Source organism: Labeo rohita, unplaced genomic scaffold (assembly GCF_022985175.1).
Source record: "Labeo rohita strain BAU-BD-2019 unplaced genomic scaffold, IGBB_LRoh.1.0 scaffold_341, whole genome shotgun sequence".
NCBI lineage: Eukaryota > Metazoa > Chordata > Actinopteri > Cypriniformes > Cyprinidae > Labeo > Labeo rohita.
The window spans coordinates 35010-47182 of NW_026129259.1; the positions used below are offsets into that span (position 1 = coordinate 35010).

At 39.3% G+C, this 12173-nt stretch overlaps 2 protein-coding genes and 1 pseudogene across 2 annotated transcripts in view; all 3 read right to left on the bottom strand.

Moving 5' to 3' along the window:
* The window catches only part of LOC127160379 (tripartite motif-containing protein 16-like), a 7767-nt gene extending 4791 nt beyond the window's left edge, over positions 1-2976 (bottom strand). The window contains exons 1-4 of the mRNA XM_051103023.1: positions 2388-2976; positions 1873-1968; positions 1531-1764; positions 341-410 (exon numbers count right to left, since the gene is read on the bottom strand). Coding sequence (XP_050958980.1) covers positions 341-410; positions 1531-1764; positions 1873-1968; positions 2388-2963 — 976 coding nt within the window. The 5' untranslated portion in view covers positions 2964-2976. The remainder of the gene's footprint in view (positions 1-340; positions 411-1530; positions 1765-1872; positions 1969-2387) is intronic.
* The window catches only part of LOC127160382 (tripartite motif-containing protein 16-like), a 20628-nt pseudogene extending 17050 nt beyond the window's left edge, over positions 1-3578 (bottom strand).
* Positions 3579-3882: 304 nt separating this feature from the next.
* Positions 3883-12170, bottom strand: LOC127160380 (tripartite motif-containing protein 16-like). The gene is made up of 6 exons (XM_051103024.1): positions 11147-12170; positions 10587-10682; positions 10225-10458; positions 6608-6755; positions 6414-6461; positions 3883-6310 (listed from the first exon to the last, which is right to left on the bottom strand). Exons 1-6 carry the CDS (start codon positions 11858-11860, stop codon positions 5784-5786), a joined length of 1767 nt encoding a protein of 588 aa, XP_050958981.1. The 5' UTR covers positions 11861-12170; the 3' UTR covers positions 3883-5783.
* Between the last annotated feature and the right edge of the window lie 3 nt (positions 12171-12173).

Consider the following 12173-nt stretch of genomic DNA (forward strand, 5'->3'; position numbering starts at 1 on the left):
GAGTGGCGACTCCATCCCCAGATGGCCCAGCTGATCTGGAGTCGATTCGGGGAAGCTTGGGTAGACCTGTTTGCTTCCTGCGAGTTCTCCTAATTGCCAGCTGTATTATTCCCTGTCCGAGGGGCCCCTCAGCATGGATACTCTGCCACACAGCTGGCCTCGGGCTCTACGCAAGTACGCGTTTCACCCAGTGAACCTCCTCACACAGACACTGTGCAAGGTCAGGGAGGAAGAGAAACAGGTCCAGCTGGCTGCACCTTTTTGGCCCACCAGGACCTGGTTTGCGGAACTCATGCTCCTTGAAACAACCCCTTCCTGGCGCATTCCCCTGAGGCAGGACCTGCCTTTCTCAGGGGCTCGGCACCATATAGCACCCGCGTCCAGATCTTTGGAAACTCCACATGTGGCTCCTGGATGGGACACGGCAGACTTGAGTGATTTTCCATCGCCAGTGGCAGACACTATCACTCAGACTAGACCTTCCTCTACAAGGCAAGTCTATGCTCTGAAGTGGAGTCTGTTCATGAACTGGTGTCCTTCTCACAGAGAAGACCCCGAAGATGCTTGATTAGTGTTGTGCTTTTTTTTCTGCAAGAGAGAGGTTGGAGCGTAGGCTATCACCGTCCACCTTGATGCAGTGGACGGCCAGTCCTTGGGAAAGCACAATCCCGTCGTCAGGTCGTCCACCCCCGTTTTTTTTTGTTGTGAATCAAGAGTGCCTTGTGTTCGGGCCGGCCTACTCTCACATTGTCCTGGACCCTGGCCTGGATACGTACCCAAGGTTCCTTCAAAGGTCGTCTTCAGAGGAAGCAGATCCAGCCTTGGCATTGCTGTGTCGCCATAAGTGTGTTGCGCATATACGTGGACCACACCCAGAGCTTCAGAAGCTCTGAGCAGCTATTTATCTGCTACGGAGGTACGCAGAAAGGGAAGGCTGTCTCCAAGCAGAGGTTGGCCCACTGGATGGTGGATTCCATCATCCTAGTGTACCAATCTCAAGACAAGCCATGCCCCTGAGGGTGAGGGCTCACTTGTTGTGTTTTCACACTTGTTGTGACCCCGAAAGGATCACTACAAATAAGGAGAAGACGAGTGCATTTGCGTTGAGAAACATCCAAACTTTATTTAACCATCAGGCCTAAAATGAATCATTCTTAACCCATCTCGAGCAACATAGACAGGGAAAAAGACCGGAGAGCTGACACCAGATGCCACCCAAAATCCACGTCCTTTCGTCACAAGCGAAGAGAAGTTTTATAGACAAAGAACTGCCTGCGCACTGGTGTTCCCAATCACGCAGCTATCATCCGGACACCTGTAAAGACTCAGAGACAACACACACACACACAACCAAGTAACAACCAAAAGTGTCGTCACACACTTAAAAACTTAATTTCACAATTAAAACACTTACTGCATCCTCAATCAAACAATGTGGCTCAGATAATCAATGTTAATTAAAGCCTCAGTAAATACCTTCAACAGCAGCTTTAGCTAAATTTCACCTTAGGTTTTCTAGATCTCTGTTACCTGGAGGAAATGTATGTGATCGTCTGTGTGTGAAAGCTGCTCCAACTCAGCATTTCTCCTCATCAGGTCATCAATCTCCTGCTCCAGTCGATCCATTTGTCCTTCAGCTCGACTCACTGCAGCCTTTTCCTGATCTCTGATCCGCTGTGTCACCTCAGAGCGGCTTCTCTCAATGGAGCGGATGAGCTCAGTAAAGATCCTCTCACTGTCCTCCACTGCTGTCTGTGCAGAGCGCTGTTACACACACATCACAATCAGCTCTTACTGCTTCCTCACACAGCCTAGAGACACAGCGGCTTCACAAACACATTGTCTTAAACTTCTCTTCTTCTCCAAACTCACCTTATGAGACTTCACATCCTCTCTCAGCTGCTCAAGATCTTTCTGTCTCTGCTGGATTCTCTGTTGGAGTTTTCTCTGTGTCTTCTTCAAGTGTTTCTGTAGGAGAATAAAAAAAAAAAAAACCTGAGTTAAAATACAGTTGGAGCGAAACTCTGCAGGGACATCGGCCCTTGATGATCAACGTTCCCCAGCCCTGTTTTACAGCATTTCTGTCAGTTTTGAGATCATAATTTGAATTTAGGTTAGACATGAAGTCCTCACACATAAAGGGGGCATATATAATTATTACTGTCATCATTATTCTGCAATCATAAATCAATGTAAAACAGAAATGGACACTCAAACTGAGAGCAATTTGCAGTTAAAAAAAAAAAAACAACAACATTAATTTAACTGTACTCAGAGTGAAGATCACATGATGCAGTCATGATACAGCTGGATACTGCAGTAAGGAGAAACACTTGAAGTGTCAGCATTAATACATTAATTCATTAATGTGTTGTTACAGTTCATACCTCTTTCTCTGTCCTCTCTGCTGCAGTTGATACAGTCTCATGGTTTTTATGTTCATCCGTCATACAAAGTACACAAACACATTGCTGGTCAGTGCGACAGAAAACCTCCAGAAGTTTATCATGTTGATGGCAGATCATCTGCTGCAGTCGTCCAGTGGCATCCGTCACTTTGTGTCTCTTTCCTGAGCGAAACTCCTCATGACGCTCAAAATGAGTTTGACAGTAAGACTCCAGACACACCAGACAGAACTTGACAGCTTTGTGTTTTCTTCCAGTACAGATGTCACACTCCACGTCTCCAGATCCAGCAGGAACAGCAGCTTTTAGTTTGGTCTTCTTCAGTTTCTCCACCACTTCAGTCAGTATGGTGTTTTTATATAAAGCAGGTCTTGGACTGAAGGTCTTTCTGCACTGAGGGCAGCTGTAGACTCTCTTCTGATCGTCTTGATCCCAGCAGTCTGTAATGCAGCTCATACAGTAACTGTGTCCACAGGGAATGGCCACTGGATCCTTCAGGAGATCCAGACACACTGGACAGCTGAACTGATCCACTGAAAAAACACTGGCTTCAGCCATTTCACTGTACCTACACAAATACAGATACACACTAACAACAGCTCAATAGCAGATCAGTTTCAGTTTCTTGTAACTGAAACTGTAAGTTTCCTGGTTCTGAGTTTGAGAGACGTGTGTAAAACAGGCGAGTCTCCAAGTCTGTATACTCACATACTAAAATGTCCACTAGATGTCATCATACAGAGTTAGTGAGAACAAAAAGTTTCTGTGAGTTGTTAGATAAACACCTTTACAAAATAAAACCCTTATTCTGCTCATGTCCATAACTCAGCTAATAGATGATTGTGATTTTGCATGAGCAGGTTATGGGGTGATATCTAGGGCTGAAAGGCCTGGTAGAGTTACATGGTTGGCAAGGCATATAGAGTGGCAGGTCAGTCTGGTACACGGCCATAGTGTATCAACAGCTTGACTGCCTAAAAGACCTGGACCATAAGGGATTAGATCCTGAAACGGTTAAAGAAATCCTCCGGGCCACAGATCTCACCCTCTGTGCCACAAAACATTCTGCTCATGCCATCAGTCATTGATGAGATATTATAGAATCACATATGATATACGGATTAGCTAAGTGGTCTCAGACAAATCAATCTATAATTAACCAGAACGAATGTCTTTATAATAGAGCTTTGAAAATAAAAAGCAATTAAGATACTATCATTGTCAAATCTTAAGTACATATAAGATTTTAAGTTTTTTTTAAGTTTAACTTTGTCTTTTTCCACTATGTAAAGTTTGTATTTAAATGTTTAAATGATCTTGTTCTAGTGGCTTCTAGTGGAAAGTTTATATTTTGCAAAACATCATTTGCTCAGACTGTTCTCTCTGTGAAAGGTGATATTTTTGAATTCACTGCCTGATTATTTAAAATCTATTGCAAATTATAATAATTTTAAAATCTTGGTTGATTCAGCAAGAAACTTGTAGTCATTTAGTGTACTTATATTTGTAGACTGCTTCTTTTTGTAACTACAATTTATAAAAGCCCTCCTAGGGACAAGTGTTGCAAATTAGCTTCAGCTACAAGCACTTTGATACATGCATGGTGTGACTGTTTCAGATTCATCTGTTTCAGTTTCATCTATGTTTATTGAATTTATCCCTAACTAATAAAACAGAAAAAAAGAAAAAAAGAAATGGCAGTACCTGATTCTTGAGTCTGTTTGTAATGTCCAGACGTGTGATTTTTGTGTGTTTTCTTTGTAGCACACTAGAAGACAGGGCAGAGTGTCTGTTCAGCACTAAAGGCAAATCTCTAGAATCACTGGACCCCTCACTGTTTGCCAAAAACCCAAAAGCCAAGGGACCAAGGATGTAAGCCTATCTCCTTTTGGGACAGTGTACCACTCATTCAGGTTTAAATTAGCATATAAACTTATTTACAAAATATGTGTGTTTTCTTTTAAATACAGCCTTTTTTGCATGTTAAATGTAACAATAAATGTTATTTATTTGTTCATTGAATATATCTATCTATCTTTCTATCTTATGTCTGCAGAGATTTGGAGCGCTACAAAGAAACTGCTTTTCTTGAAGCTCTGATTTATGAATATGTAGAGATCTTGGGGGTAAGCAGTCTGTCTGTTGTAGAATTTAGCAGTTTTGTATTTATTCTCCTTTAATTTCACATTTATACTATAATTTTTGCATATACACAGTATATACACAAAAAATATGCACAGCCACAACATTAAAACCACTAACAGGTGAAGTGAATACATGGATTATATTGTTACAGTGGCACCTGAAAAGGATGAGATACATTAGTTCTCAGATCAAGTTTATTTTTTGATTTCATAGTAAGGTAACTTTACAAAACTTTCAGTATGTATTTTTTCTAGTCGTTTTTTTTTTTTTTTTTTTTTTTTGAGTGGTTTTGGTTTGGTTTGATTGGTGTGAATTGTCTGCAGTGATGCTGCTGAAAGCTGATGTGTTTGTTTTGTGTTGTTTCATCTAATTAAATATATGATTTACACATAGTATATTATTGCATACTGTTTTATAATGTACTACAGTACTGGAATATAAATATCTTCCATGTAACTACTATTTACACGCCTATTGCTAAAGAAAATGCTGCTATTTTGGCGTAAACAAAGTTTATCATTATTTGCACTTAGTGTAACTAGAATATATCACTTGTTCCACTTTAATGTAACTCCTAAAAATATCATTGTTCAGTTAAAGACAGCTCAGTGTCGATTTAGTTCTGTCCAATATGTAAAGTTCATCAATTATGAAAGGAGTTCAATTGGGAAATATAGCACTGTTTACTAGTATGAAGCCTTATTAACAGGCCTTTGTAAAAAGTACTGTTAGCACATTTGTTTGTAAGGTACAACTTTGACAGCTGTGCTGAATGAATGTTCAGTGTTTGTCATGTGACAAGTATGCTACTCTGAAAAACTTATTGCTTATTATATAGTGTTTCACATACTATTCTTCAAAAAATAGTAGGCAGTATGCACTGTGTAGTGTGCAGTAAGCAAGTATGCCATTTCGAGCACAGCCATAGCCACAGGCCACTAGTGTTATGCTGGTCGGCGTGGGGGTTATTTCATTTCATATCAGCAGCAATATTTCTTACATGATTACAGCAGCATGTTGTGGATGTATTGACAGTAGCAAGTCTCAGTGCTTGCTCTGCTGCAGAAGCACCAGCATAGCAGATCTAATCCGCCAAGATCAAATACATAATGTTGTCATGTACATTAAGCCAATCCCTCCGAGAGTTGTCATGACAGAAATATAAGTATTCTGATTTATCATACAGCTCAGAATTGGCATATAATATGTACAATCTCTCTAGAATTTACATAGTTATAATAATTTTGCTGATGACTCATGACAATAAACATTAAACCCAGGATAGAGCGGCTGAGTGAATGTGGTCTGGACTGTGTGGATGAGGTTCATTGTGTCAGAGACGCTGTAGAAGGACAGAGTTCCTGCTCTGTGATCCACATACACTCCTATTCTACTGCAGCTGGAGGGAACAAGGATTTTGGTCTCTTTGTTATTGTGCCAGAATGAGAAACTGGAGGGAGAGCAGGACAATCTCCAGGACCGATTATTAAATCCAAACACACACTCATCACCAGATCCCTTCCTGCTGATGCTCTTATATGACACCGATATATCCACACCTTCACTCCCACTCCACTCAACCTCCCAGTAACAGCGTCCACACACACTCTCTCTACACAACACCTGATGGTCAAAATCAAATCTGTCTGGATGATCAGGATACGGCTGTTGTATGTCAGTGTAAGTCACCACTCTGTTCTCTTCAGACAGACAGAGGTGTTTATTCACTGTGTCTGGATCCAAAGTGAACTGATATGAATCTGATGGGGGGGAAAACACATGTTCTATCATTTCTGTCACTTTAAACTAAACTCTCAAGATGAAGTATGTTAGTGTGTGTCACTGTGTTTATTAGTGACTTACATTGTAGGAAGTCCTCTCTGGTCCTGGGAACAATGTTACTGTGAGTGACTAAAAATTACAGATATAAACACTCAGAGAGAAAATGATACATGTATTACTTCCTTAGACACTTCTGATATGCTCTAAGATTTTATACATGATATTAGATGATATTTTGTTTATTACAGAAAGCAGATACATCTGTAATATGTTACCAGATATCTTTTTCATCTCCTCTTTGCAGAAATCCTCCAGTTTGTGTCTCAGCTGACTGACAGATTCTCTCACAGCATCAAAAGAAAAGAGAAAACTGACACTGATGTTTTCTGTAGATTCAGGAGGAGCTGAGAAAGACTGAAGACTCTACAGGGACAAAAATGTTTAGAAAGTTTATTGTTATGAAAAAAATGCACATAAACAATACTTTAAAATTTAAATGAAATACATATTTTTCAAAACATATTTTACCATAAAGCCATAAATGAAAGCCATACAACTAAACAAGTTGTGTTTCAAATTTGAGTTTGATATCTCAATTAATGAGTTTAAAATGATGTTTGGGCACAGTACCAAAACCCAGAGAGCAACATAGTGTCGGCCGAGATCCGACCCACATCTGGAATGACAAGGTGTGACAAGGTGTACAGTTAACAAGCTAAACTACGTTTTTATAAGCTGTTGAGAAAAAAAAAGTTCTAGATGAAAATTAAGGTAAGGAAATTGAGCACTGATATAGACCAACTCAATTTATATCCTCCTTTCAGGTTTACATAGGGTGGTGAAATAATCCTTTGACTTGGTTAAAAATAATGAATGCTTCCTGTTGCTGATTAGGTTTCCCTCCGGTGGGCATAGTTCTCAGAGTAATATGATATGTTGCGCTCTACTTTTGTGTCCTTAAATGCTCGTTTTTGGGTTGACAACTTATAAAAGTGAAGTTCTTTGTTTTTTAGCTTGTTTACTGTACACCTTGTCACATAGCTTTTAGGCATAGTTCTGTTCTTTTGTATTTAGAGATGACAAGGAGGCAGCTTTCTGCAATACAAAGTCAATGGAGGGCGTTGGATTGTTTTTTCCCCCCTGGTGGGTGTGGTTTCCAGATTATGACACGTGTCGCTTTGTCTCTATTGTTTTCATTCATATGCTGATTGCTGATAGGGCAGAGTGGGGCAAAATGCCCCCATGAGGGAAAACGCCTCTCCCCTACTGTTTTTCCCAAAATAACCACAAGATGAAATCAAGACCCATATTTATTGTAACTATGGACTACACTGACAAGAGTGATGTAGAAGTTTTCACCATGAAGCTTACACTGGTGATGTACCGGAGAAAAAACTGTTTTCACAGTGATTTTCAGCAGTTAGAAAAAAAGTGTCTTAAAGGTTGTTGTTTTGTAGAACATCACAATTATATATATGAGAAGAGTAGGGCCTGTAGATAGGAAGTATGTGTTTAGTATAATTATATTTTCAGAATAGCATATTTTTTTCCTCAAACATAGTCAGTTGGCTAAAACGCCACCAGGGAGCAATGGACAATTACTGTAGTTATTCTGTTCTGAACATCAAATCAGTTGTTTTTCCATTACAGTAACTGTAACTAGTTGGTTGAATAAGAATATTTTTGGTTATATTTAAAAATGACCTCAAGTTAGCATTAGGTAGTTAGTTAGCTAGCCAGTTAGCATCAGCTAACAAAATGTTTAAAATAGGCTATTATAATTTTGTAAATAATAATTATTGAGTATATTCTTTTTCATTTTAAGCTAAAACAGCCTGTACTCTGATTTTGCTGAAAATGTTTAAAGCAAATAGCTTTGTTAGACTGGGGGAGCCTCCTTGGTACAAATTGATTTATTTTTGTTGAAAATGTAATAACATGAAAACCCTGGACATTTTTCATACATTGTTTATAATTCATGTAATTGTCACTAAAACTATGATAACTTTTCTGAACACATTTACCTTTTGTTTCACAGGAAAAATTACACAGTCGTTTAGGGTGGCGTTTCCCCCACTCTACCCTATCTGTGTGTGTCAGTGTTATTCACCTTTTTGTGCTCATTTTTTAAAATGTTTAAACTGATGTTATGTGATAAATGTGATAAAGTGATATAGGATTTGTAATGTAAAAGCATTAAATTACACACCTACTAGAATTAAATGACTTCAGTGAATAATGCTATTACACGATAATTGTGAAACTACCAACAGAAAATGATCATGTACTGCAATTGTAATTGTTAAACACATTGCTACAGCAGCCAAATAAGACAAATGATTAAAAATAAGAGTTAAGAGCCCAATTAATTGAATTCTCAATAAAGAACCTCTGTAGACGTCTAACAGAAATAAAGTCAGTCGGGTTAGTAATGCGAGAAGCTTGTAATTTAATGAAGTAATGTAAGTTTGTGGAGTTGTTTAATTCTCCTCTACTAAGATCATCAGAGATTTTATTGTCTTTTATCTTCAGCTGATTTCATTTAAGGCTGTGACTGAAGTCAGTTGTTGTTGTGTTTCTGTTCATCTTTTTTTTTTTTTTATTTTCTTTCCTTTAGTGATTCTGCTTGTTAATGGGCTTATTAAGGCTGAGATGACTCCACATTTAATATACACAGATTTTATGACTCAGATAAGGTCCATTGTGGTTTATGTCTTTGCTCTTGGCTGACATGTGGCATTGCTATGGCCTGCTTTTGGCCCAGGTCTGGCAAACAGAAGTGGTCCATCTAAGTGCCATCATTCCACGCTACATATGGGCCAGATCATCATTCCATATGTGTTAGATGTGGGTCGCATCTGGGCCGACACTATGTTGCTATCTGGGAAGCTTCCTCTATCTTTCTCTATTAGTTTCCCATTTGTTTCCATTAACAAGATCATATATATATATATATATATATTTTTTTTTTTTTTTTTTTTGTCTGAGATGAGTACAAGTGTGACTTTTTTCTTAAGGATCATTTGATTTTTCGAATCATGATTTGTGTGTGTTCATATAGCAAGTGCCAAAACCTATATCAAGTTTCATATCATTCCAATAAAGCAAAAGAAATTCCAAAATAAATATTTTTTTAAGTAAACTACTCGAAGAGCACCAGAGGGTTAAGCCTAATTAAAACTATGATTTTAATGATTAATTGAGCAAATTAAACAGTCATATAATGCATAATAGTCTGCAGTGTTATAGTAAAAACCACAACATCACCAGAAAACATTTCTGACAAATACAGAGTTCTGGCATGAAACCCTAGATGGCGTAATCCCGACAGGTCTAACTCAACCTAATGACATTATTATCACATGGCACAGCTGATTGGTTCTCTCCCGTATCAGTAGCCAATGAGCTAACTGCTCAACATTCAAATATATGACTAGTGCTAGCTGTAAGCAGTTTTGCAACATGCTTTAGAAACCCTCCACCTTCCCCGGCTCCACCTGTATAGATCTGCTATGAGGTGATTCATGTATGCTATGGGAGTTATTCATTTATGTTATACGTGTAACAGCAATATTTCTTACATGCTCACAGCAGCATGTTGTGAATGTATTGGCAGTAGCAAGTCTCTGTACTTGCTCTTCCACAGCAGCAGCGTAGCAGATCTATTCTGCCAAGACCAAATGCATTTACATTGTCATGTACATTACCATACCAATCCCTCCAAGAGTTGTCATGACAGAACTTTCCATCAGCAGAATGATGCTTTTTTAATGTCAATCAGAGGCTGGTCAAATAAATAATGTCAGTTCATTAAACACTCAGTAAATGTATTCCCCTAAAGGAGCAGATTTGTTAAATTCTAATGTGGATTTTTTGTCTAGATCTCTGTTACCTGCAAAAACTGGATGTGATCGTCTGTGTGTGAAAGCTGCTCCAGCTCAGTGTTTCTCCTCTTCAGATCATCAATCTCCTGCTCCAGTCGCTCCATTTGTTCTTCAGCTCGACTCACTGCAGCCTTTTCCTGATCTCTGATCCGCTGTGTCACCTCAGAGCGGCTTCTCTCAATGGAGCGGATGAGCTCAGTAAAGATCCTCTCACTGTCCTCCACTGCTGTCTGTGCAGAGCGCTGTTACACACACATCACAATCAGCTCTTACTGCTTCCTCACACAGCCTGAGAGACACAGCGGCTTCAGTGGGACTGAAAGAGGAGAGTCAAACTGAGTCTCAAACTTCTCTTCTTCTCCAAACTCACCTTGTGAGACTCCACAACCTCTCTCAGCTGCTCAAGATCTTTCTGGCTCTGCTGGATTCTCTGCTGCAGTTTACTCTGCATCTTCTTCAAGTGTTTCTGGAGGAGAAATTAAAAAAGAGACACTTACAATATTACATAAAGCTATCACAAAATCATGTAAAGAAGTTGCCTGTTTGAGTAAATAAGTTTCGTCTTTATGGCATTTATTAGTTCATTAATATCATTAATTGAATTTGGGTTAGATATGTCCTCACATATGAAGAGGGACATATATGTTTATTACTGTCTTAATTATTCTGCAATCATGAATTAATGTGAATCAGACTGCAATTTTCAGGAAAAACAGCAAATCTGATGCTCATTTTCAGTTATGGTAGATATCTTGGGTGATGTGACAATCTGAGCAAAGTTAAACTTGTGCTCAAATGCACAGAATCGTCATGTAGTAACTCCCAATGGGAGTGAAGATCACATGATGCAGCCATGATACAGCTGGATACTGCAGTAAGAAGAAACACTTGAAGTGTCAGCACTAATACATCAATGTTTTCAGTTCATACCTCTTTTTCTGCTCTCTCTGCTGCAGTTGATACAGTCTCATGGTTTTTATGTTCATCCATTGCACACAACATGCAAACACATTGCTGGTCAGTGCGACAGAAAACCTCCAGAAGTTTATCATGTTGATGGCAGATCATCTGCTGCAGTCGTCCAGTGGCATCAGTCACTTTGTGTCTCTTTCCTGAGCGAAACTCCTCATGACGCTCAAAATGAGTTTGACAGTAAGACTCCAGACACACCAGACAGGACTTGACAGCTTTGTGTTTTCTTCCAGTACAGATGTCACACTCCACGTCTCCAGATCCAGCAGGAACAGCAGCTTTTAGTTCGATATTCTTTAGTTTCTCCACCACTTCAGCCAGCATGGTGTTTTTACCTAAAGCAGGTCTTGGACTGAAGGTCTTTCTGCACTGAGGACAGCTGTAGACTCTCTTCTGATCCTCTCGATCCCAGCAGTCTGTAATGCAGCTCATACAGTAACTGTGTCCACAGGGAATGGTCACTGGATCATTCAGGAGATCCAGGCACAGTGGACAGATGAAGTGCTCCACTGAAAAAACACTGGCTTCAGCCATTTCACTGCGTCTACAGGAATGCAGACACACAAACAATAGCTCAACAGCATTAGTTTCAGTTTCTTTTAACTGAGTTTCCCGGTTTTGTGTTTGAGAAACGTGTGCAAACCAGGCATGTCTATAAGTCTGTAAACTCATATATTGAAATGTCCACTAGGTGTCTCATACAGAAACTCAGAGTTAGTGAGATCACAAAGTTTATATGAGTTGTTAGATGAACACCTTTACAAAATAAAACCCTTATTTTATTTGTGTCCATAACCCAGCCATGTCCAGTTATTAGATGATTGTGATGTTGCATGAGCAGTTTATGGAGTGATGTCTAGCGCTGAAGAGGCCTTTCCTTCCAAGCTTTGTAGATTTACATCTGGTTTGGTTGGCAAGGCCTATACAGTGGCAGGTCAGTCTGGTACACCTGCAGAATGGCTAGGGTGTACAGGAATGCATCAGC

Coding starts and splice junctions, on each gene's coding strand:
- LOC127160380 (XM_051103024.1), bottom strand. CDS start 11,860: ATGAGTTTACAGACTTATAGACATGCCTGGTTTGCACACGTTTCTCAA. Junction 10,459..10,586: donor AGGTTGTGGAGTCTCACAAG/GTGAGTTTGGAG, acceptor TGTGTGTAACAG/CGCTCTGCACAGACAGCAGT. Junction 6,462..6,607: donor GGAGATGAAAAAGATATCTG/GTAACATATTAC, acceptor TGTAATTTTTAG/TCACTCACAGTAACATTGTT.